The sequence below is a fragment of the Oncorhynchus mykiss genome, chromosome 23 (assembly GCF_013265735.2).
Source record: "Oncorhynchus mykiss isolate Arlee chromosome 23, USDA_OmykA_1.1, whole genome shotgun sequence".
In the NCBI taxonomy this organism is placed as follows: domain Eukaryota; kingdom Metazoa; phylum Chordata; class Actinopteri; order Salmoniformes; family Salmonidae; genus Oncorhynchus; species Oncorhynchus mykiss.
This window is the reverse complement of record NC_048587.1, coordinates 11,491,549-11,517,181: the sequence shown is the minus strand read 5'-3', so window position 1 is coordinate 11,517,181 and position 25,633 is coordinate 11,491,549. Positions and strand designations below refer to the sequence as shown.

Below are 25,633 nucleotides of genomic sequence, written 5' to 3'. Positions count from 1 at the left end.
TCTCTGCCTTCAATACTCCTTCAGTTGGACTCCTGCCAAGACTTAAGCTGATAATGGAGTCTGTAATGTTTGGGAAAGATTCTGTAATGTTTGTCATGCACAGCACGTCTCCCTCTGTGTTTTAAACTATTTCAAACAGAGACATAAGTAAAGTTTCTATTTTGTTTTACCAAACCACACAATGCTACACCATTCATATTTTGTTATCTCCTTCCTGTCCTCTGTCTCTGTCTCTCTGCCTATTCTCTGTCTTTCTGTCTCTGTCTCTCTCTCAGGGATGCATCCTTCTCCAGGGCAGTCAGGTCAGCAAGCTGTCGGCCAATGAGGATGAAGCTGGTTGCCACCTGTTTGAGATTGTTCCAGGTAAGTCACCATAGTGGTATCTAACCCTTCCCTCTGATGAGGTATTACTTGAACTTATCCATCAAGAAGCACTTACAAATATATTTATACTGTGTGCCCTATGCTGAACAAGACCCGTGTAAAGCCTAAATTATGAAAGGATAGAGTTTCTCAGGGAACTCTGGGTAGCAAAGCAGTTCATAGACTAGAAAGTTATCAGTCTTGATTAATATTGTGCAGTGCATAATACACTCAATACTTTTAATAAAACATAACTTGCATAACAAACAAGATGTCAGACAATCCAACAAGGGATCTATTTAATTTGGTTCTAAACGTGGCAGCATAGGCATGGTGGTATTGTGGAAATACACACACACACACTCTGGTTGTTGTTTGATAAAGATGAGCTATTTGTGCAAGCTATTTTGTCTGTGAGAAAGGAACAACAGTGAAATTAAGAGAAAGAGAGAGGAATGAGATAGAAGGGGGGAGGAGGGGCCATTTGGAAGAAAATAAGGAAAAAAATGAATCAATTAATGCATGAATTGAATTAAATAAGAATACTTTTTGTATGACTTGTAAGGAGATTTGAAACATGACTTGTAAGAGGACACATAAGGACTTTGTGGGCTTGTGTACTGTGCTACACTGGGCTGCTAACTCTCTCTGTCCTGTCATGCCCTGCTGGCACACAGGACCAGCCCTGCTTGGCACGCACACCTGGCTGCGTGTAGACTGTGGACTCTACCCCCTGCAAAGCCAGACAGCTGATAACTGACATGGCACAGCTGTAGCCCCTCTCCCCTTGTCCTCTCCCCCCGTCCAACCTCTCCACTTGCTCTGCTCTCGCTGCTCTGTGACTGTCACCCGGCTGGGTGTGCACTCTCCTGTTGGCTACCCTCGCCCTCATTCCTTGCTCGGTTGCCACGTTGTTACACTGTCGCCTGCCTGTCTGGCCCTGCTTCTCCAGAGCTAGTATGGGGCAAGACTGTTGCAAGCTCCACAAACCCCAGATGGTCTACACTGTGGGTAAGAGCACCTTGTGCGTGCGTGTCTGCATGCCTGCCTGCCTGCCTGCCTGCCTGCCTGCCTGCCTGCCTGCCTGCCTGCCTGCCTGCCTGCCTGCCTGCCTGCCTGCCTGCCTGCCTGCCTGCCTGCCTGCCAGCCAGCCAGCCAGCCAGCCAGCCAGCCAGCCACTGTGTGCTGTGTCTGCAGTGTTCAGGTGTAAACACCTTGGTGGTGAACAGGTTATTGAGGGTTCTGTATATGTTCAGCGACGATCATGCAATGTGTGGCTATCTCAGTTGTAAATTACTGTGTGAAGCAGCGGGGCAACCAGAAGAGAAGCAACGGAACTCTAAACTGCTTGTATTTGTTCAAACACACACAAATACACACACCAAACAGCCGGGGACACACGCACACACACACACACGCACAACCACACCCTGTCACTACTTACTGCTGGGGGTTGCATGTGTCTCTGACAGAACATTCAATAATGCAGTATCATCACAATTAATACATGACAGAATATCCAAATCCATCACTTTAATCTGGGCTCTTTCCACCTTCTCTGCTACTGTATTTACACAGACATTTGGCTTTGGTGTATCTATGTGCTCTAGCTGACCCTCCCTCCCTCCCCCTGTCTGTCTGTTCCTCTGACTCAGGTGATAAATCTGAAAGAGAAAGTGTGTGTCTGTCTGTCCCTTTGTTCAGAGAAGGGAAAGTGCTAACCCTGTTGACCGGCATTCATGAACAGCCACTGACAGCCTATATAAACCACATGAATGTCAATAATGTCAACACCCACTGGTTGCTAGACGACCGTGCTTGTGACTGCTTCATGATAGAGAGAGAGAGAGAGAGAGAGAGAGGTGTCCAGTGAGGTGTCCAGAGAGGTGTCCAGGTGTCCATTACATTACAGTTTTTACCAACTGCTTACACATAAAATCTTTTCATGTCACACGATTTTTGAAACCTCTCACTCAAAGTGCAAAACTACATACCAAATACCCAAAACCATAAGCTATTTCATAAGCTATTTCTCAGCCTTTGACTCAGTTGTCAATTGCATAAAACACTTTTTTCAAAACACTACACACAATTCTCTACCTATAACACAAAAATCTAACAGGAAGTGACTTGCTTTCCTTTTCCAAACACAACCAATCAAAATGCTACACTTATTCACCAGGTCACACACACACTCCTCACATGTGCAAACACTAATAGCTTAACTGATAACTGAGAGTCCAGCCCAACTTGAGTTGATTTACAGTGGCGTCCATAATTCGAACCTTCAGAAATGAGAACAGGTATGCAACTATCTAATGACTATAATAATATGGTTTTGGCCAACAATGCAATTAGGATTCGAGAGATAAGAGAGCATATCTTGAATAATGACACCATATTTAACAACATCAATGCTGTAAGCCTGTCGACCATACAACGCATCCTCCAACGGCATCGAGTGACGATGAAACAGCTTTACAAGGTGCCATTTGAGAGAAACTCAAGAATAGAGTCAAGAATATGCGACATGACTTTGTAGAGGTATGTATGCAACACTACTTCCAGTACTTCAGACATACCATATTTACTCATCGGTATATCATTTTCTCTGTTACAGAGAGCATTCGAGCTTGATGCCCATGTAATTCGCATGAATTTATTTATGTGGATGAGGTTGGCTTCAACCTCACCAAAACCAGGCTCCGCGGAAGAAATGTAATAGGACAGAGGGAAATTTACCAATGTCCCTGGACAGCATGGGGGTAATATAACTCTGTGTGCTGCCATCACTCAAAACGGGGTCTTCCATCACAATGCCACACTGGGTCCGTACAACACCGGCTATATGCTCACTTTTCTGGATGCAATTTACACAATGCTTGTCCCTGATCCAGATCAGGAGCCTGCTAGATTTGTGGTTTTATGGGACAATGTTAGTTTTCACCGGGCTGTTCTGGTCCAAAACTGGTTTGCCACCCATCCACAATTTGTAGTTTTGTACCTACCCCCATATACACCTTTTCTAAATTCCATAGAGGAATTATTCTCAGCCTGGCGCTGGAAAGTGTATGATCGCCAACCCTATGCCCGCATTCCGCTTCTCCAGGCAATGGAGGACGCATGTGGGGACATAGAGGTTGCCTCTGTCCAAGGTTGGATACGCCATGCTAGGAGATACTTCCCTCGATGTTTGGCAAGAGAGAACTTATCTTGTGATGTGGACGAAGTATTGTGGCTAGACCCAGGCCGGAGAAGAGATGAAGAGTGGCCTAGCACTGGTGACTGCCCCCCCCCCCCCCCCCCCCCCCCACCACCAATTCTGGCATGTGTTTATGGCATTTTGAATGCAGTGTTACATTTTGAAGGAGATGTGAGGCATTTTGTGTGTGCAGTTTTGGGAATTGTGTGTAGAGTTTTGAAAATAGGAGACAGTTTTGAAAATGTGTGTAAGCAGTTGGATAAAACGAACTACTACCAAAACACGAGCGAGAGAATGGCAGACAGGACTGATAGGGAAGGGGAGACAGTGAATGTACAACTAACAACTGCAACAAGGGATAGGGTGAAGGATTACTTTTTTTTGAGCATGGCGTTATTTCTCTTACAGCATATTGGATGACTGTCATTCAGATTCCATTCACCCAGCTCAATCTAACATTGATAGGTTTAGCCTACTACATAAGGGAATTTGCCTTATACCCATCATTAGGTTGCTACAACCTAGCTACAAATTAAAGTTTATAACATAGGTGCACAGGTAGAGAGACAAATTGGAGTAATCAAGGTGACAGACAGTGACACATTAAATACCGCCTTGCACACTCTTGCCTGCATCTACCTGATCTGGGGTGTAATCATTAGTCCAAACAATTGCAAAACATTCAATTTTTCAACTAAAACAAGAGTTTCTATTGGACAAATTCAGGTAGGTCCCTCTCCATTTCATTCCGTTTGCATCAGTTTAAGAAACATTTTGCAACAGAATTGGTGGAATGAAGACACCCCTGATCACTCACAGTTCACGTTAATAGCAGCCACATACAGATTCATTACTTTGCTCATTGTATAATTCCTTCTCACATCTTGTGGAGTTCAGTGCACAACATAATCGCTCTCTGTGACCAGGAGCAAAAGCTTCTCCAAGCCAAACCTTCATACCATAACCGCTAACCGCAACAAAGCCCACATCGTTGTCAACATATTAACGTTATAGTCAACAAACAACACTGATCAAAAATATAAACGCACATATAAAGAGTTGGTCCCATATTTCATGAGCTTAAATTAAATATCCCTAATATCCCATTTCCTTATGCCCAAAAATTTTATGTCTCTAAAATGTTGTGCACAAATTTGTTTACATCCCTGTTAATGAGCATTTATCCTTTGCCAAGATAACCCATCCATCTGTCAGGTGTGGAACATCAAGAAGCTGATTAAACAGCATGATCATTACACAGATGCAGTTTTGTCAAATGGTCTCAAATTTGGAGGGTGTGTGCAATTGGCATGCTGACTGCAAGGAATGTCCCCCAGAGCTGTTGCCGGAGAAATTAATGTTAATTTCTCTACCATAACGTTGTTTTAGAGAATTTGGCAGTACGTCCAACCGGCCTCACAACCGCAGACCATGTTTAACCACGCCATCCCAGGACCTCCACATTCGGCTTCTTCACCTGTGGGATTGTCTGAGGCCAGCCACCTGGACAGCTGATGAAACTGTGGATTTGTACAACCAAAGAATTTCTGCACAAACTGTCAGAAACCATCTCAGAGAAGCTCATCTGCATGCTCGTCATCCTTACCAGGGTCGTGACCTGACTGCAGTTTGGCGTCGTAACTGACTTGATGGCCACTGGAGAAGTGTGCTCTTCATGGATAAATTCCGGTTTCAACTGTACCGGGCAGATGACATGGCATTGGGTGGGGAAGCGGTTTGCTGATGTCAACGTTGAGAGCCCAATTGGGGCTGTGGGTTTATGGCAGGCATAAGCTACGGACAACGAACACAATTGTGTTTTGTTGATGGCAATTTGAATGCACACAGATACCGTTACGAGATCCTGAGGCCCATTGTTGTGCAATTCATCCGCCACCATCATCTCATGTTTCAGCATGATAATGCACGGTCACAAGGATCTGTACACATGTCCTGGAAACTGAAAATGTCCCAGTTTTTCCATGGCCTGCATACTCACCAAACATGTCATCTATTGAGCAGGTTTCGGATACACTGGATCGACGTGTACAACAGCGTAATCCAGTTCCCGCCAATATCCACAAACTTTGCACAGTCATTGAAGAGGAGTGGGACAACATTCTACAGGCCACAATCAACAGCCTGATCAACTCTATGTGAAGGAGATGTGTTACGATGCATTAGGCAAATGCTGGTCACACCAGATACTGACTGGTATAAGGTATCTGTGACTGACAGATGCATATCTGTATTCCCAGTCATGTGAAATCCATAGATTAGGGCCTCATTTCTTTATTTGACAGATTTTATTTTATGAACTGTAACTCAGTAAAATCTTTGAAATTGTAGCATCATGTTTCTATTGTTGTTCAGTGTAGAACTAACCCGTTAGTAAACCCACAATCCAATCCACGAGTACAATGACTAAGTACAGTGTACAGCAACAGTTTAGCAATTACACCGGTGGGCCCCGGTGGCAATAAATGAATAAAACCGACAGCTTACCTTGACTTGGACGAGTTACACTGCCTTAGCCAGCTAGCTAACATAAATAGCATTCTTGTCCTTTTGAGTCAGGTTGTTGAGTAGACTAAATTAGCTGCATTTATCTCGAAGGTAAACTAAAAGGGGGGAAAAATACAAAACATATCTATCTCTCTCTGTCTCTGATGCTTCTCTTTATTTTTTTAAGAAATTGAAATGTCCAAAACTGTTCAACTATTCTTTATCTCTCTTTGAATCAACTACATACTTTATGCACTGCAGTGTTAGATAACTGTAGCTCATGCTTTCAGTACAAGATTCATTCTCTAATCCTTTGATTGGTTGGACAACATGGAGGACGTTCTCTGGAAGTTGTCAAAGTAATTGTGTAATCTATGGAAGGGAGTGAGAACCATGAGCCTTCTAGGTTTTGTATTGAAATCAATGTACCCAGAGGACATAAAATATCTATCCTCTGGCTACACCACGGTGCTACCCTAGAGGGTGCTGTTGAGGCTACTGTAGACATTTATTGCAAAACAGTGTGTTTTAATAACTTATTTGGTGACGTGAATATATTTAGTATAATTTTATCTAAAAAAAAGTATAACATTTTGAATGTTTCAATATTTGTATTTTCAGAAATTCACTGAGTTGGATGGTCCTCCCTTTCCTCCTGAGGAGCCTCCACTGATGTGTGTGTTTGTTTGCAGGAGGCAGTGGAAAGAAGGATCGTTCAGGTCTGAGCGAGTCTTTCTTGTTGATGGCTAACTCTCAGAGAGACATGGAGGAGTGGGTCAGAGCCATACGAAGAGCCATATGGGCCCCGCTAGGAGGAGGTAACACTCTCACACACACACACACACACACACACACACACACACACTCTCTCATTTACACACTCTCTCATACACACAGACACAAACAGTAGCAAGAAAAAGTATATAAACCTTTTGGAATTACCTGAATTTCTGCATAAATAAGTCATAAAATTTGATCTGATTTTCATCTAAGTCACAACAAAATACAAACATAGTGTGCTTAAACTAATAACACACACATTATTGTATTTTTGTGACTATATTGAATATATCATTTAAACATTCACATTGTATGTTGGAAAAAGTATGTGAACCCTTAGGCTAATGACTTCTCCAAAAGCTCATTGGAGTCAGGAGTCAGCTAATCTGGAGTCCAATCAATGAGTCAAAATTGGAGATGTTGGTTAGAGCTGCCTTGCCCTATAAAAAACACTCACAAAATCTGAGTTTGCTATTCACAAGAAGCATTTCCTGAGGACTCTCAAACCCGGATCCGGGAGCGTAATCATCGCCTGACACGAATTAGCATAACGCAACAGACATAAATCTTCCTAGAAAATATTCCTATTCATGAAAATCACAAGTGAAATATATTGGAACACAGCTTAGCCTTTTGTTAATCACCCTGTCATCTCAGATTTTCAAAATATGCTTTACAGCCAACGCTAGACAAGCATTTGTGTAAGTTTATCATAGCCCAGCATAGCATTATGCCTTGCTAGCAGCAGGCAACCTTGTCACGGAAATCAGAAAAGCAATCAAATTAAATCGTTTACCTTTGATGAACTTCGAATGTTTTCACTCACGAGACTCCCAGGTAGATAGCCAAAGTTCATTTTTTCCCAAAATATTATTTTTGTAGGCAAAACAGCTCCGTTTGTTCTTCACGTTTGGCTGAGAAATCGCCCGGAAATAGCGGTCACCACAAAATTAGCTCCATAATATCGACAGAAACATGGCAAACGTTGTTTAGAATCCATCCTCAAGGTGTTTTTCTAATATCTATTCGATAATATATCCGTCGGGACAATTCGTTTTTCTCTAGGACCGATTTGGAGTAATGGCTACCTCTGTATTTTACTCGAGAATCTCTCTCGGAGCCACCATGTGACCACTTACGCAATGTGGCCGCCTGCGGCTATTCTTCAACAGAAATGCGTAAAACTACGTCACAATGCTGTAGACACCTTGGGGGATACGTAGAAAGCGTAAGCTCGTTGGTACATTCACAGCCAAATAGGGAGTCATTGGAACGCAGCGCTTTCAAAACCTGGGGCACTTCCGGATTGGATTTTTCTCAGGCTTTCGCCTTCAACATCAGTTCTGTTATACTCACAGACAATATCTTTACCGTTTTGGAAACATTAGAGTGTTTTCCATCGAAAGCTGTCAATTATATGCATATTCTAGCATCTTTTCCTGACAAAATATCCGGTTTGAAACGGGAATGTTTTTTTTCCAAAAATGAAAATACTGCCCCCTAGTACCAACAGGTTTAACCATGCCTCGAACAAAAGAGATCTCAGAATACCTCAAATTAAGAATTGTTGACTTACATAAAGCTGGAAAGAGTCTCTAAAAGCCTTGATGTTCATCAGTCCACAGTAAGACAAATTGTCTATAAACGGAGAAAGTTCAGCACTGTTGCTACTCTACCTAGGAGTGGCCGTCCTGCAAAGATGGTTGCAAGAGCACAGTGCAGAATGCTCAATGTTTAAGTTCAGAGTTCAGAGTTTAATAAGAATCCTAGAGTGTCAGCTAAAGACTTACAGAAATCTCTGGAACATGCTAACATCTCTGTTGACGAGTCTACGGCACGTAAAACACTAAACAAGAATGGTGTTCATTGGAGGACACTGCTGTTAAAAAAAAAACATTGCTGCACGTCTGAAGTTTGCAAAAGTGCACATGGATGTTCCACAGTGCTAGTGGCAAAATGTTCTGTGGACAGACTTACAGTTCAGTTGTTTGGAAGGAACACACAACACTATGTTTGGAAAGAAAAAGGTACATCAAAACCTCATCCCAACTGTAAAGTATGGTGGAGGGAGCATCATGATTTGGGGCTGCTTTGCTGCCTCAGGGCCTGGACAGCTTGCTATCATCGACGGATAAATGAATTCCCAAGTTTATCAAGACATTTTACAGGAGAATGTTAGGAGAATCTGTCTGCCAATTGAAGCTCAACAGAAGTTGGGTGATGCAACAGGACAACAACCCAAAACACAGAAGACAATCAACAACAGAAGGGCTACAAACTGAAGAAAAAACGCCTTCTTGAGTGGCCCAGTCAGAGTCCTGACCTCAACCCAATTTAGATGCTGTGGTATGACATCAAGAGAGCAGTTCACACCAGACATCCCAAGATGATTGCTGAACTGAAACAGTTTTGTAAAGAGGAATGGTCCAAAATTCCTCCTGACCGTTGTGCAGGTCTGATCCGCAACTACAGAAAACATTTGTTTGAGGTTATTGCTGCTAGGAGAGTCAACCAGTTATTAAATCCAACGGTTCACATACTTTTCCCACCCTGCACTGTGAATATTTACACGGTGTGCTCAAAAAGACACGAAAACGTTTAATTGTTTGTGTGTTATTAGTTTAAGCAGGCTGTATTTGTCTATTGTTGTGACCTAGATGAAGATCAGATCAAATTTGATGACCAATTTATGTAGAAATCCATGTTCGAAAGTTTTCACATACTTTGTCTTGCCGCTGTACATGCACACATACACACACACATACACACATACACACACACATACACACACACACACACACACACACAAACATGTAAGCCAGTTTAGTGTGTGTGTGTGTGTGTGTGTGTGTGTGTGTGTGTGTGTGTGTGTGTGTGTGTGTGTGTGTGTGTGTGTGTGTGTGTGTGTGTGCCTGCATTTGTGTGCCTGCGTTTGTGTGTGCGCTTGGCATCTGGGTGCCATTGCACTAGGTATCTTCGGGCAGCATCTAGAAGAGACAATGCAGTGTGAGAGTGGGTGTGGCAGCAGCAGCAAGACTGTGGTGCCTCTGCTGGTGCACCAGTGTGTGTGTTTTATACACCAGCACGGCCTTACAGAGGAGGGGCTGTTTAGAATGCCTGGACAGACCAATCATGTACAAGAGCTGCAGGATGCCTTCGACTGCGGGGAGAAACCACTCTTTGACAGGTAGGAGAAGTACTTTACTTTCACATCAAATGACAGGTAACACAACATTATGTAACACCACACACACCACGGACACGTAGATGGGCTCAGTTTTAATGATGCTTAACAGATTATCTACAGATACAGAATATTTAAATATTATCATGTAAAGAGAAAAACACAATGTATGACTTTGAACTGTACAGACCTCTCACCCTGACCTGTCCTGATTTGAAAGTAACACTGATGTCCACACGGTGGCATCCCTGCTGAAGCTTTACCTCAGAGAGCTGCCGGAGCCTGTGGTGCCTTTCAACAAATACACAGAGTTCCTCTCCACCGCTCAGCTACTGACCAAGGACAAGGAGGAGGTGTGTGTGTGTGTGTGTGTGAGTGACACGCGCGCCTCAAGTAGTAATGCTCTCATTCAAACCCTAATGAATAATGATAGCAACATTTGTCCTTTTGAAGGGGATCTTTGAGCTGGGCAGGCAGGTGAGGACTCTTCCTCAGGTCAACTACAACCTCCTGAAATACATCTGCAGGTAAACAGATTATTATTATGTAATCTATGAGAACTGAATATTGCAGAGTCTCTCCTACAGTATCTCTCTCTAGTCTCCTCTATCTCTGTAAATGTTATTAATACATAATGACATAATCTCTATAGATACTGATGTTAATACATGTCTGGCTTCCATCTCTATGATTACTATCAATACATCTTCAATGACATCATCATTCTAGATATACAACTTTAATGACATCACCTAATACTATAAATAGGTGTTTAATGACATCAGAAGGCAGCTGAGGCAGCAGAACAAGGCAGATCACACAGACGGTGCAAACAGCATGACTCACCACCACCTCTCATACTAAATCTGTCTCAGTCTGTATCATACTGAACATACAACAAATTTGATATTCAGACAATCTTGGATTAAATAAAATGTCCTTCCACGGTGTTTTACGCTTACCAGCCTTTATATATATATATATATATATATATATATATATATGTGTGTGTGTGTGTGTGTGTGTGTGTGTGTGTGTGTGTGTGTGTGTGTGTGTGTGTGTGTGTGTGTGTGTGTGTGTGTGTGTGTGTATTTGCACTATAGATTCCTAGATGAGGTCCAGTCTCACTCCAGTCAGAACAAGATGAGTGTTCAGAACCTGGCCACTGTGTTCGGACCCAACATCCTCCGACCCAAGATGGAGGATGCACAAACCATGATGGAGGGTAGATACCAATGAATTTTCCACTCAAATGACACACGCGCTATTTTAATTTTTAATTTTTTTTATTTCTATTTTTATTTTTTTATTTCACCTTTATTTAACCAGGTAGGCTAGTTGAGAAAAAGTTATCATTTACAACTGCGACCTGGCCAAGATAAAGCAAAGCAGTTTGACACATACAACAACACAAATTACACATGGAATAAACAAACATAGTCAATAATACAGTAGGAAAAAAATCTACATACATTGTGTGTAAATGAGGTAAGATAAGGGAGGTAAGGCAATAAATAGGCTGTGGTGGCGAAGTAATTCCAATATAGCAATTAAACACTGGAAAAGTAGATGTGCAGAAGATGATTATGCAAGTAGAGATACTGGGGTGCAAAGGAGCAAAAAATAATAATAATACAGTATGGGGATGAGGTAGGTGGATGGGCTATTTACAGATGGGCTATGTACAGGTGCAGTGATCTGTGAGCTGCTCTGACAGCTGGTGCTTAAAGCTAGTGAGGGAGATATGTGTCTCCAGCTTCAATGATTTTTGCAGTTCGTTCCAGTCATTGGCAGCAGAGAACTGGAAGGAAAGGCGGCCAAAGGAGGAATTGGCTTTGGGGTTGACCAGTGAGATATACCTGCTGGAGTGTGTGCAACGGGTGGGTGCTGCTATGGTGACCAGTAAGATAAGGCGGGGCTTTACCTAGCAAAGACTTGTTGATGACCTGGAGCCAGTGGTTTTGGCAACGAGTATGAAGCGAGTGCCAGCCAACGAGAGCAAACAGGTCGCAGTGGTGGGTAGTATATGGGGCTTTGGTGACAAAACGGGTGGCACTGTGATAGACTTGTTTGTTGAGTAGAGTGTTGGAGGCTATTTTGTAAAGGACATCGCCGAAGTCGAGGATCGGTAGGATGGTCAGTTTTACGAGGGTATGTTGGCAGTATGGGTGAAAGGATGCTTTGTGGCGAAATAGGAAGCCAATTCTTGATTTAATTTTGGATTGGAGATGTTTAATGTGAGTCTGGAAGGAGAGTTTACAATCTAACCAGACACCTATTTGTAGTTGTCCACATATTCTAAGTCAGAACCACCCAGAGTAGTGATGCTGGACGGGCGGGCAGGTGCGGGCAGAGATCGGTTAAAGTTTTACTTGCATTTAAGAGCAGTTGGAGGCCACGGAAGGAGAGTTGTATGGCATTGAAGCTCATCTGGAGGTTACACAGTGTCCATAGAAGGGCCAGAAGTATACAGAATGGTGTCGTCTGCGTAGAGGTGGATCAGAGAATCACCAGCAGGATTAGGGACATCATTGATGTATACAGAGAAAAGAGTCTGCCCGAGAATTGAACCCTGTGGCACCCCCATAGAGACTGCCAGAGGTCCAGACAACAGGCCCTCCGATTTGACAGCCTGAACTCTATCAGAGAAGTAGTTTGTGAACCAGGCAAGGCAATCATTTGAGAAACCAAGGCTATTGAGTCTGCCGATAAGAATGTGTTGAGTCGAAAGCCTTGGCCAGGTCGATGAATACGGCTGCACAGTATTGTCTCTTATTGATGGCGGTTATGATATCGTTTAGGACCTTGATCGTGGCTGAGGTGCACCCATGACCAGCTCTGAAACCAGATTGCATAGCGGAGAAGGTATGGTGGGATTCGAAATGGTCTGTAATCTCTTTGTTAACTTGGCTTTCGAAGAGCTTCGAAAGGCAGGGTAGGATAGATATAGCTCTGTAGCAGTTTGGGTCTAGAGTGTCTCCCCCTTTAAAGAGGGGGATGACCGTGGCTGCTTTACAATCTTTGGAAATCTCAGACATACGAAAGGAGGTTGAACAGGCTAGTAATAGGGGTTACAACAATGTCAGCAGATAGTTTTAGAAAGAGAGGGTCCAGATTGTCTAGCCCGGCTGATTTGTAGGGGTCCAGATTCTGCAGCTCTTTCAGAACATCAGCTATCTGAATTTGGGTGAAGGAGAAATGGGGGAGGCTTGGGCGAGTTGCTGTGGGGAGTGCAGGGCTGTTGACCGGGGTAGGGGTAGCCAGGTGGAAAGCATGGCCAGCCGTAGGAAAATGCTTATTGAAATTCTCAATTATAGTGGATTTATTGGTGGTGACAGTGTTTCCTAGCCTCAGTGCAGTGGGCAGTTGGGAGGAGGTGCTCTTGTTCTCCATGGATTTACAGTGTCCCAGAAACTTTTTGAGTTTGTGCTGCAGGATGCAAATTTCGGAGGCAGGCAATGAGGCAGTGATCGCAGAGATCTTGGTTGAAAACAGCAGAGTTGTAATTTGGAGGGCAAGTTGGTTAGGATTATTTCTATGAGGGTGCCCGTGTTTACAGCTTTTGGGTTGTACCTGGTAGGTTCATTGATAATTTATGTGAGATTGAGCATGTCCCAGTTTAGGTCACCTAGCAGCACGAGCTAGATGGGTGGCAAAGATAGATGATTCACATATGGTGTCCAGAGCACAGCTGGGGGCAGAGGGTGGTCTATAGCAAGCGGCAACGGTGAGAGACTTGTTTCTGGAAAGGTGGATTTTTAAAAGTAGAAGCTCGAATTGTTTGGGTACAGACCTGGATAGTAAGACAGAATTCTGCAGGCTTTCTCTGCAGTAAATTGCAACACCGCCCCCTTTGGCAGTTCTATCTTGTCGGAAAATGTTATAGTTAGGGATGGAAATTTCAGGGTTTTTGGTAGTCTTTCTAAGCCATGATTCAGACATGGCTAGGACATCTGGGTTGGCAGAGTGTGCTAAAGCAGTGAATAAAACAAACTTAGGGAGGAAGCTTCTAATGTTAACATGCATGAAACCAAGGCTTTTACGGTTACAGAAGTCAACAAATGAGAGCACCTGGGGAATAGGAGTGGAGCTAGGCACTGCAGGGTCTGGATTAACCTCTACATCACCAGAAGAACAGAGGAGGAGTAGGATAAGGGTACGGCTAAAGGCTATAAGAACTGGTCGGAGTAACATGAGCAGGTTTCTGGGCGCGATAGATTAGATTCAAGGCATAATGTACAGACAAATGTATGGTAGGATGTGGATACAGTGGAGGTAAACCTAGGCATTGCGTGATGATGAGAGAGATATTGTCTCTAGAAACATAATTTAAACCAGGTGATGTCATCGCATGTGTGGGAGGTGGAACGAAAGGGTTGGATAAGGTATATTGAGCAGGGATAGAGGCTCTACAGTGAAATAAGACAATAATCCCTAACCAGAGCAAACTAACCATAACATTTCATGTGGGGATTTGTAAAATGATAAAAGGAAGCAAAATTTAAGTTCTATCTTTTCTTTTACAATGTCAATGAAAAGGAGGAATTGTTTAACCAGAGTTTAAAGCCATGTCATTTATTTCTCAGCTAATCGGCAACCCTGTCATTTTTTTTGTTGATAGTGTGAAGCATTGGGCTGGAGAAAGCATTTTCAGAGTCTGGAAAAACGCTATGTATAAATCCTATCAATAACAATTTTCTTTTTTTCTACCCTGCAGGCAGTTCCCAGGTGCAGCACCTGATGACCATACTGATCAGTGAACACTCTCGTCTGTACCAGGGAGAGGCAGAGACTCCCAGGGAGGACCAATTTGCCCCTGCTCCTACTCCCTATCCCCAGGCCCCCCCAATTCACCAATGCATGGTGGAGTGGCTCTCACAGCAGAGCCCCACCAACCCCACCCAGCCCTATCCCTCCCTGGGACAGACCCCTAACACCCCAAGTCAGGAACCACTTCAACCCATCCCAACCTCCAGTGGCTCCTCTCTCAATACTGACCACCCTGGATCAACCACCCAGGGAAGAAAAGAGGGGTATTCTGAGGGAAAGAGTGACGGAAGAACAGAAGGAAAGATGGAGAGAAAGAGTGAAGGAAAGAATGAAAGAACGCTCTCGGGTGGAAGTGGTGCAGCCCTCGGTCCCAGTAAACAGTCCAAAAGCCTGTCTTCATGGAGGTCCTCCTTGAAGGGCGGGTCGCGGTCAATAGGGGTGAGGGGGAAGATAGGAGGGTCAGCGGTTTACATGTCGACTCTCACCGGGGGCAACTGGCGGATGAACGGCTTGTCACCCTTCCACAGTCACCGACGGACCGCTTTGACCGGCAAACGACTCAAAGAGTCCTCGCTTTCCCTGACAGAGACACACAAAGACTCTCTGCCAGACTCCTATACTGGGTCCTCTTTCTCGATAAAATACTCTTCACACTCCCAAAGAAGCTTGCTAAAAGACTCATCTCCTTTACATATAGACTCTTCCAGTTCTAGTATAGACTCCTCCTTTCCCAATATAAAGACCTCCATCTCTGTCAAAAACTCCTCCCATTCCAACAGGCTCTCGACCTATGACAACGTTACCATCAATTCCTGCAGTCTGAGCTTGCCCGGTGGAAGCCTCTCCCCCTGGACCTCCTATGAGATCTCATTGGCTGAATCTACAGAAACTGATCGCACCACACTGAACTCTGGGTTAGGGTCTGGCAAGGCTGTGGCGGGGTCCTCGGTGGCAGGGTCCAGTAGCTCTGCTCTGGAGCTGTGTGTGAGCAGCGCTGGCTGCAGCAAGGGTGACCCTGGAGATGACATCACAGGTCTGAGGCCAGGGGTCAATGAGGGTCTGTTTAGCCTGGTGACAGATCTGAAGGAGGAGCTGAGGCGACAGAGGTTCAGCTATGAGACACAAATACGCAAGTAAAAACTACCTTCTTGTTGCAATGGTAATGGTACAGTATGTTGTGTTATGTGTGCATGTGTGCACATAATATAATATATGTCATTTAGCAGACACTTTTATCCAAAGCGACTTAGTCATGCATGCAAACATTTTACATGTAGGTGGTCCCATGAATCAAACCCACAATCCCACTAGCGATTCTCTACCAACTGAACTACAGAGGACTTATGTGTGTGTGTGTACACATCCATGTGTGTCTGCTGTACTCTCTAACCCTCTCTCTCTCCTCTCTTACTTCCCAGATTGGAGGAGTCATGTTCAAGTCTTCGTCTCCAGTCTGGTCGTTTAGAAGAGGATCTTAACCAGGAGAAGAAGAGGTTCCGCATGCTGGAGATCCGACTGGGGAACTCTAAACGCGCAAGGCAGGATGCAGAGACTTGGAATGTTCTTCTGCAGAAAGAGAAAAAGTTCTGGGAGACCTGACCACTGGCACACAAACCAGCTAGACCTGAGCTGACAGTGTCAGCCCATTGAGCTAAAGCCTAGGCATTCACTATGGGAGCTAACACAGGTCAAGTTTAATTCTGCTACACTCAGAAAAAATGTAAGAAAAATAATGAAAGTCTTGAATTAAACAGGATACAATATTTTGTGTTCCATTGCTAAATGCTTTGCTACTGTGTGCTCTAATGAACACAACCTAAGTGTCTCTCCGCCTGTGTATTTAGGACTAGGCTTAATATGTGTCCATGAAACCGGACCCTAGAGTATTCATTCAGAGGTTGCTCAAGACTGTTGTGATACAGAAGGGGTTTTATGTTTTTCTTATCTGAAGTCTACTGCTGTCTATTACTCTGTATGCATCGTCATTCTTGGTAACTGTGGGCCAGTTTCACAGAAACAGATTTAGCCTAGTCCTGGACTATGAAGCACTTTCAATGGAGATGGCCCATTGAGTTTATTTCAGGATTAGGCTTACGCCAGGATTCAGTCCGATTGCGCTTTGTTGGCTATGCACCTCTTAAAGGTCATTTTCCTGCGTTTGTGGAGACAGCATTCATGGTAAATGCTACATATGTTGGCTAAATTGGAAATTACCTTTAAATGTCAAGCGCATTATAACGCAGGATCGCCTGCTGATAGGTTTGAATCCCTGCCTTAATATTTGTCTGAGAAACCACCTTTGTGTGTACTAGACTGTTATTGATCTCTTTAAAGATGAACCTCTAAATGGTTAAATGTGATACTTCCTGAGCTAACACTGTACTGTTAAAAAAACAACCTCTCAGGTGTTCTAAATATTCTGGTCTGAGAGATAATGTATCTCTATTCCCGTACTTGAATACTCTTCTGAAATAGACAACTTTTACCACGCCACGGTTTCACCACACTACAGAACATTTTGCTGACTTGTTTCTGATTTAAGAAACAGGCCTTGTTTATCATAGCGATATCAGGTACAGACTTTTGTACAGACTCAAACTGACCAGACTAATGAAAGCCTCTGAGCATTTGTCATTATAAGCTAATGTCCTTACAAGAAGTATGCGTTGAGAATAAAAACAATTCAAACAGAATCAAATTCAACCCTTTATTTGCAAAAGTTGAAGGTTGACATTGACCGACCATTTCCAGTGTGTACATTACTGTGGGTCTGTAGTAAGACCTTGTCCAGATCAAAAGGCTAACATTTACATAACCGGCCTTTGTGGAAAACACCACGAAACCTGGGTTGCGTTCAAGAGTGTGAAACGTACTATATTGATTCCATGAATAAGAACTGAGATGCTCCCGTTTCCATTTGCACGTTCCACAATGTTGTACCCTCCTGAATGCAGCCTTGTTTCTGGTGTGCGACAGGCCTGACCACAGCAAGGGAATGGGTCCAGTTCCAAACATAAACAGGACCTATAGGGATTGAACGGCGAGGAGCCATCAAATACATTTTAATCCAAAAAAAAGGAAAAAATCCCCTGGGGAACATCCATCTAACATATAAATCAACCACTCATTACCTACTCTATAGTCTACAAATCATATTACAAAAAAATAGAGAAATGAAAAGACATAGTACTTTTGAATTAAATATACATTACATACAACTCTAGCAGTCTTCTAACATTGACAATGGTACATTTACACAAAAAAAAACTTTCACATAGTTTTTTTTAGACCATATGCTGTGGACTGATATGTCATTCAGAAACTCATATCGGTGAGGTAGTTAATAAAAACCAAGTCCTCTAACAGAGACATCACAGTAGAGAGGAGCTGACGCTAACTAAGCTAACTAAACACTGAGTGCCTCTACTCTAGAGAGAAATATAGAGAGGTTAAAAACAGAACTCGGGGATTGTTAAGAGATGGGACAATCTCAAATTTCTTTTCACAAATATTTTTCTTAATATTAACAACATTTGAAATATATATTTTCAAATATCGTCCTGACTGGTTGCATCAAGGCCTGGTATGGGAATTGCACCGTCCACGACTACAAGGCTTTCCAGCGAGTGGTGAGGACGGCCCAGTTCATTACTGGGACCGTGCTGCCACCCATCCAGGACATATACTCAAAACGGTGCCTAAGGAAGGCCTGCAGCATCATCCTCAAGGACCCCACACACCCCAGCCACAAGCTTTTCACTCCCTTACCGTCGGGCAGATGGTATCGGAGCATGATGTCTAATACCAAAAGGCTCAGAGACAGTTTCTATCTACAAGCCATCTGCTGACTGCTGAACACTTGAACTGGACTGACCACCTTCACTGACTTTCCGCATTTCAACACACACCCACACAGATATACACACACACACACATATCACAACTGCTACCAGACTTAATATGAATGCTAAATACTTCACAATTGAAACACTTGATCTCTCCATAACACATGTAAATATTGGACTATAAATTGTGCCATCCTGTTTTATACTTATGCTCAAATGTGTATTATATTCTACTGAGCCATTTACTTTATGTTCGTATTCCAATCTTTTATTATTTCTAATTGTTGTTTGCATTGTAAAGAAAAAACCTAAGTATTTCATTGGATGGTGTATACCATGTGTATCCTGTACATATGGCTAATAAAACTTTAAAGTATCAGCCATCACACCATGTAAAGGAAAAACCTCATAATTCAACAAAAACAAAATCATAAAATGCAACTAACTGGATTGTCAACCCCGTCAGACAGCATAAAAAACATTTCATTTTTACATGTATTGTCCAACAAGTGTTTAAAAGTATTGATTGTTTAATTCTAACAGTAGATTATAGAAATATGTCATTTAAACTTATGTTTAACTTATTTTATAGCACCATACTGTATAATGCTCCAGGGAAAATTTTGTTCGCATGTTTTTCTAGATTCAGAATATAAAACATTTAAAAAGTAAACATTATCCCTTAGATCTAGCACAACAAATATCTCAATAGTTTAACCATATGTTGCAGAACAGTGATATATACAGTTGAAGTCGGACGTTTACATACACTAAGGTTGGAGTCATTAAAACTTGTTTTTCAACCACTCCACAAATTTCTTGTTAACTAACTATAGTTTTGGCAAGTCGGTTAGGACATCTACTTTGTGCATGACACAAGTACTTTTCCAACAATTGTTTACAGACAGATTATTTCAATTATAATTCCCTGTATCACAATCCCAGTGGGTCAGAAGTTTACATACACTAAGTTGACTGTGCCTTTAAACAGCTTGGAAAATTCCAGAAAATTATGTTATGGCTTTAGAAGCTTCTGATAGGCTAATTGACATCATTTGAGTCAATTGGAGGTGTACTGTGATGTATTTCAAGGCCTACCTTCAAACTCAGTGCCTCTTTGCTTGACATCATGGGAAAATCAAAAGATATCAGCCAAAACTTTGTAGACCTCCAGAAGTCTGGTTCATCCTTGGGAGCAATTTCCAAATGCCTGAAGGTACCACGTTCATATGTACAAACAATAGTACGCAAGTATAAACACCATGGGTGTGAGACGTGTTCTGTCTCCTAGAGATGAACGTACTTTGGTGCGAAAAGTGCAAATCAATCCCAGAGCAACAGCAAAAGACCCTGTGATGATGCTGGAGGAAAAAATGCATCTCTATCAACATTTAAACGAGTCCTATAGTAACATAACCTGAAAGGCCGCTCAGCAAAAAAGAAGCCACTGCTCCAAAACTGCCATGAAAAGCCAGACTACGGTTTGGAACTGCACGGGGACAAAGATCGTACTTTTTGGAGAAATGTCCTCTGGTCTGATGAAACAAAAATAGAACTGTATGGCCATAATGACCATCGTTATGTTTGGAGGAAAAAGTGGGAGCAAGTAAGTAAGAGTATGTCGAAGAACACCATCCCAACCATGAAGCATGGGGGGTGGCAGCATAATGTTGTGGGGGTGCTTTGCTGCAGGAGGGACTGGTGCACTTCACAAAATAGATGACATCATGAGGTAGGAACATTATGTGGATATATTGAAGCAAAATCTCAAGACATCAGTCAGGAAGTTAAAGCTTGGGCTTCCAAATTGACAATGACCCCAAGCATACTTCCAAAGTTGTGTCAAAATGGCTAAAGGACAACAAAGTCAAGGTATTAGAATGGCCATCACAAAGCCCTGACCTCAATCCTATAGTAAATTTGTGGCCGAACTGAAAAAGTGTGCGTGAGCAAGGAGGCCTACAAACCTGACTCAGTTACACCAGCTCTGTCAGGAGGAATGGGCCAAAATGCACCCAACTTATTATGGGAAGCTTGTGGAAGGCTAACCGAAACGTTTGATCATGTTAAACAATTTAAAAGCAATGCTACGAAATGCTAATTGAGTGTATGTAAAACTTCTGACCCACTGGGAATGGGATCAAATAAATAAAAGCTGAAATATATCATTCTCTATACTATTATTATTCTGACATTCTTAAAATAAAGTGGTGATCCTAACTGACCTAAAACAGGGTATTTTTTACTAGGATTAAATCTCAGGAATTGTGAAAAACTGAGTTTAAATGTATTTGGCCAAGGTGTATGTAAACAGCTGTATATATTTTCAGAATATTGACAAAATATTGACCTTAAGGGGGTTAGCCATCAGTGATGGAGATGACACGCCACTGATGGAGTTGACAACAAAATACATATTTTTGCATTTAAAAATAAAACTTCAATACAAACATTTGTAAAATATAGAAAATTATTTATTTGAAAATTCCCAATAAAAATATAACCATTATATCATATATTTCAGCACTCTGACGGTGTTGACGTTAGACAAAAATGTGACGGACTTTGATTTCAATATTGTTTCTTTAAATCTATCAAAAGTAGATCACTTTGCAGACCATGAGTTGTTTTGTTGCACTATATGTAATGAGGACAATAAGAAAAGGTTCATGAGGTGTAGCTGACCCGGATCATTCTTGATTAATTTATGATTGTAGACAAATCTGACAGAGTTCATCAAATCTCCTGACAATTTCTTTTAGGAATCACAGTTTTGAGAGAAATATTCCTTTAAGTCAGAGGACTAATGCAAAAAACTACCTAAGATCCCTTTTCAGTTAATATTCATTATTGCCGTTTTAAGAATTTTAAACACTTTTTTGGAGAGTTTGAAATTGCCCCCCTTGGCTCCAGAAAAGGACATTTCCAGGCATAGAGCCAACATGGAAATTTGTAATATTGAAAATATTTAGAAAATTCCAAAAGCAAATCTTTCACCTCATAAAATTCCCCTAAATGTAATTTTTAGGATCAAATAATACAACAAAATAAACATTAAAAATAAAGTTTATCTGCCGGTTAAGGATTGTCCCGACTTTCAAAAATCCCTGAACTGTAAGAGCACTTAAATCAAATCAATGGGGCTGGGAGTTTTTCCTGGTCCTGTGACCTGAGGAAAGACTCCTGGCCCCGCCAATAAAACATAAGCAGCCTTTGTCCCTTCCCCTTGGCCCCAACCCTTTGATGTTTGCAGACCTGTACATACCTATCCAAAACCTAAAGATCTGCAAACATTGAAGGGTTAGAGCCAAGTGGGATGGGCCACTGGTTGAAGAAACAAAGCAACAAAGATGGCTAAGTGACAAAGGTATTTGGGCCAGGTGATTTAATGGTTTAATTTAATGCAAAATAAATGTTTTGTCATACCCGTGGTATACGGTCTCATATAACAAAGCTGTCAGTCAATCAGCATTCAGGGCTCGAACAACCCAGTTTATAATAGAAAATAAGTGTGTGTTTGTAAGAAAACACTTTCTAATAGGGAAAAGGGGAAAAAGTTCCATCCACTGTGAGATTTGAACCACTATCATTTACAGCATAGACATACACAGCTTGGTGGGACAGAAGCTAACAAGAAAATAAATAAATATAGTAATTTACAGCATGTACACAATCGGCAATGCCTGATATAGGGGACATAGCAAATGAAAGAAGCTGTGAATTTACAAAATAAATAAAAACATTTTTATTTTATTACGGACTCTTAAAGAGGCAATCTGTAGTTTAAACAACAATAAAGCAGTCACCCCACCACTGTTTTTGGTAAGCAACTTAGGGTTGGGGCTAGAGAAATGTAATCGCTCTGAAATTCGTAAACAAAGCTATGGATGCAAGGACTGACCATCCATGATACAGTATCAAAAGTATAATTTTAACCATGTTTTGAGGCTATACACAGTGTTTGTTTACAATTACATTGTTTACAAACAATGGAGGAAACACAATGTAATCATGTTTTGAGACTATACAGAGTTTGTTTACAAACAATGGAGTAAAAGCATTTATAAATTATATTCTTCAAGAATCAATTGGTATATATCATTCAATAAAAAGGCAGAAAAAAATGTAGCCATCGCAGATTGCCCCTTTAAGTGTTTTAAACTATATACTGTGACAGAAGTGTGTGTGTGTGTGCATGTTATCTGCAGCAGGCCAGTGCTCCCAGGGAGGTGTGGCTGTCCAGGCTGCTGTCCGTGTCAGAGGTCATGGTGGGTTCACTAGGGTCACTGGGGTCAGTCGACATGGAGGATACGTCATTGCCTGAGGAGGAGGACGAGGGGTGCTGAGGGGAGCTGTCAATCACTGCTGCACCTGTGCTGCGAAAACACACAGGATGACTGATACACCTGTACTAGGAACTAGCATGCACATGCACAAACAAACAAACACACACAGTCCTGCAACATACACACATAATAAGTCACACACACCATAGGGAGCCAGCAGCCTACTACATTATTCACCTCCCTTCTATGAGTTAGAGCAAGCGCACTTGTAGTTGTTTTGTTTGGAACACAGCCCTGCATCCGCGCCATCACACAATTATTGTTGTTGTTTACACAATCCAAAAACGGTCCATTATAAATCTAAATCTGGGTCAGGTCGTCATCATTTGAAAGCTTGTTATATTGCCAACATTACTAGCTAAATTATATAATATTATCTTTCAGTTTTAGGCTTTCACAAGGCAATTCAGAAAAGCAGATCGTAATATTGGTGCGCATAGAATGGCGTCATGAGCGCATTCAGATGCGTGTTCCGTGGCAAATTTTCTTCACAATACACCAAACATAGGCTCACTCTGTTCAGGACTACCCAGGGTATGACGCAATGTCATCTTGTAACTGTACATCAAACATAATGATCATAAACATTGACACTGTATATGACATGAGTTTTATGATATGGAAATGTGAAGTGCACATTTGGACTCAAGGGTGTCTGGCTGCTTGTATGACATCAAAGTGGTATTTATTGTAATCCTCAACGTCTCACCTTTCAAAATACTATGAGTCCTCTTAATTTACAGCATTTGCCTCACTCAGACAACAGAACATTTGCTAAAGTTGCCCAGTTTCTGGGAGGAATGGGGGTAACTTATTGTCGCGTGCAGTGCAGTGCTCAAGTTCAGAACTTCTCTCAGTAAAACCCATACAGAGCTGTGGAGAGACATTGAGCTCTGACATCATGTATAGCATGTTACTATACAGTCACTCCGGTCCAATTTAGGTGCTTATCATCCAAATCTGCCATTTTTTCCCCATCCAAATCTGCCATTTTCCGTGGGTACGACAATGAAGGGCTACATAAAGTTTTGATTCACCACTGCTCTTGGTCAGTTTCAGCTACAAACACCACCCCAACATTGGCATGTGCAGACAGACTCAACTTAAATGGCTTCAGCTTTTTGCTATCATGCCTCTAGCACTGCATCTCAGTGCTAGAGGCATCACTACAGACCCTGATTCAGGCTGTATCACAACCGGCCGTGATTGGGAGTTCCATAGAGGTGCGCACAATTTGCCCAGCATCGTCCGGGATAGGGTTTGGCCGGGGTAGGCCGTCATTGTAAATAAGAATGTGTTCTTAACTGACTTGCCTAGTTAAATAAAAGGTAAAAAAATAAATACAAAATTCAATGGCGGATTGCAGGCTTAAACATTCTAAAAAGTGCCACAAATTTTTCACAATGCTCAAACTAAAAACATTTTGTGTGCTTAAAAATGCATATGGCTTATGATGATATAGTACTGACCTACTATACTAGCCCAGTATAACCCACTATAATTACGCCACACGTACAAACCACCCCAAAATAGGTCAATATAACTAACACATAGCCTATATGAAATCCCTATTACTACCATTACTACTAATACCATTACTACTGCCATTGCTACCACTAATACTACTCTTTCTCAACCATAAATACTTCTAGACTAGCAAGCACACCATACTTCAGTAAATGTAACGGTGACTAACCCCATTCTGTACAAATTTTTTTTGCAACCGCAGCATTCAAAGGAGGCTGCAATGAAAACTAATGAGACTGTAGCGTTCTGTGTTGGCATCAAAATCGGGGCTGTGAAATAAGTTTTGATTCAGCGTTGAGTGACATGGTAATGGTCTAAAAGTATTCGAGAAAATATAAAAATATGGACCCCTCTGATGCGGTACGTTACATCGTGACGTGTCACTACGTAACATACGTAGCATTTGTAACTCATTTTGTGCCGTACAGCCTCTTTCCACCAGGGGTAGCACTTATCTCGCAGATTAAAAACAAGAAAGGGACAGGGTAAGGGGTAAGGGGGATACCTAGTCAATTGTACAACTGAATCCATTCATTTTTTGTGTCATTACTGCAAGCTATCAAGACTCTCAAAAGCCGCGACAGCCGACGTTTACTTCTGAAGATAACTTTAGCGCCGCCCTAAAAACCCAATTCAAATTCGACACAAACCTTCAAATAGGTATGTTACATGTTATATAAACACTTTATAGTGTTTTATTTACATTTTAGATATGATAAGTTGGAAAGATCGGGTGAAAGAAGCTGATTCCCTACACAACATATCTCCCAGTAGGATTCCCTTCCCCACCCGGCATTTTTTAAAAGACCTGAAGGAGCTCATTGCCTTCTTCAAACATGCAGAGACGGGTAATATGAAGGTCTCGTCATTGATTTTGCTGGAAAGGGGGGAATTTGTGCTTTACAATTGTATTCATATTACAGTTGACCTGGAAGTATTACGTTTTTGGGGCACTAAAATCAGGTAAATTGTACAGAATAGCACAATGTACAAAAGTGCGTTAGTTACTGTTACTTGTCCATTTTTTTGCTTTCTGGGGGGGGTTGCATGGGTTTTATTGGGCACAGGGGACAGTAGTGTGTTTTTTCCCTGGCTTGCCACCGGCCCGGCG

General features: G+C 42.1%; 2 protein-coding genes across 4 annotated transcripts in view; one reads left to right on the top strand and one right to left on the bottom strand.

Annotated features, from left to right (window-relative positions):
* The first annotated feature begins 1,198 nt into the window (after positions 1–1,198).
* On the top strand, positions 1,199–18,055 carry LOC110502238 (rho GTPase-activating protein 22-like). Its single transcript, XM_021580116.2, has 8 exons — positions 1,199–1,374; positions 6,763–6,888; positions 9,821–10,037; positions 10,255–10,387; positions 10,488–10,561; positions 11,138–11,259; positions 14,752–15,937; positions 16,223–18,055. The coding sequence occupies exons 1-8, from the start codon at positions 1,323–1,325 to the stop codon at positions 16,401–16,403; spliced, it is 2,091 nt and encodes a 696-aa protein (XP_021435791.1). The 5' UTR covers positions 1,199–1,322; the 3' UTR covers positions 16,404–18,055.
* A 3,011-nt stretch (positions 18,056–21,066) lies between these two features.
* The window catches only part of LOC110502239 (mitogen-activated protein kinase 8), a 33,839-nt gene continuing 29,272 nt past the window's right edge, over positions 21,067–25,633 (bottom strand). For 2 of the 3 annotated variants that reach the window (XM_021580118.2, XM_021580117.2), the window contains exon 12: positions 21,067–23,020. In XM_021580118.2, coding sequence (XP_021435793.1) covers positions 22,848–23,020 — 173 coding nt within the window. In that variant the 3' untranslated portion in view covers positions 21,067–22,847. Of the gene's footprint in view, positions 23,026–25,633 lie in introns of all 3 variants that reach the window. The other variant, XM_021580119.2, reaches the window with a different exon arrangement.

Excerpts from the sequence above, each read along its gene's own strand:
- LOC110502238 (XM_021580116.2), top strand. The coding sequence starts at position 1,323 with ATGGGGCAAGACTGTTGCAAGCTCCACAAACCCCAGATGGTCTACACT. Across the intron at positions 6,889-9,820 it reads ATGGGCCCCGCTAGGAGGAG|GTATCTTCGGGCAGCATCTA; the intron begins GTAACACTCTCA and ends CCATTGCACTAG. Across the intron at positions 15,938-16,222 it reads TATGAGACACAAATACGCAA|ATTGGAGGAGTCATGTTCAA; the intron begins GTAAAAACTACC and ends CTTACTTCCCAG.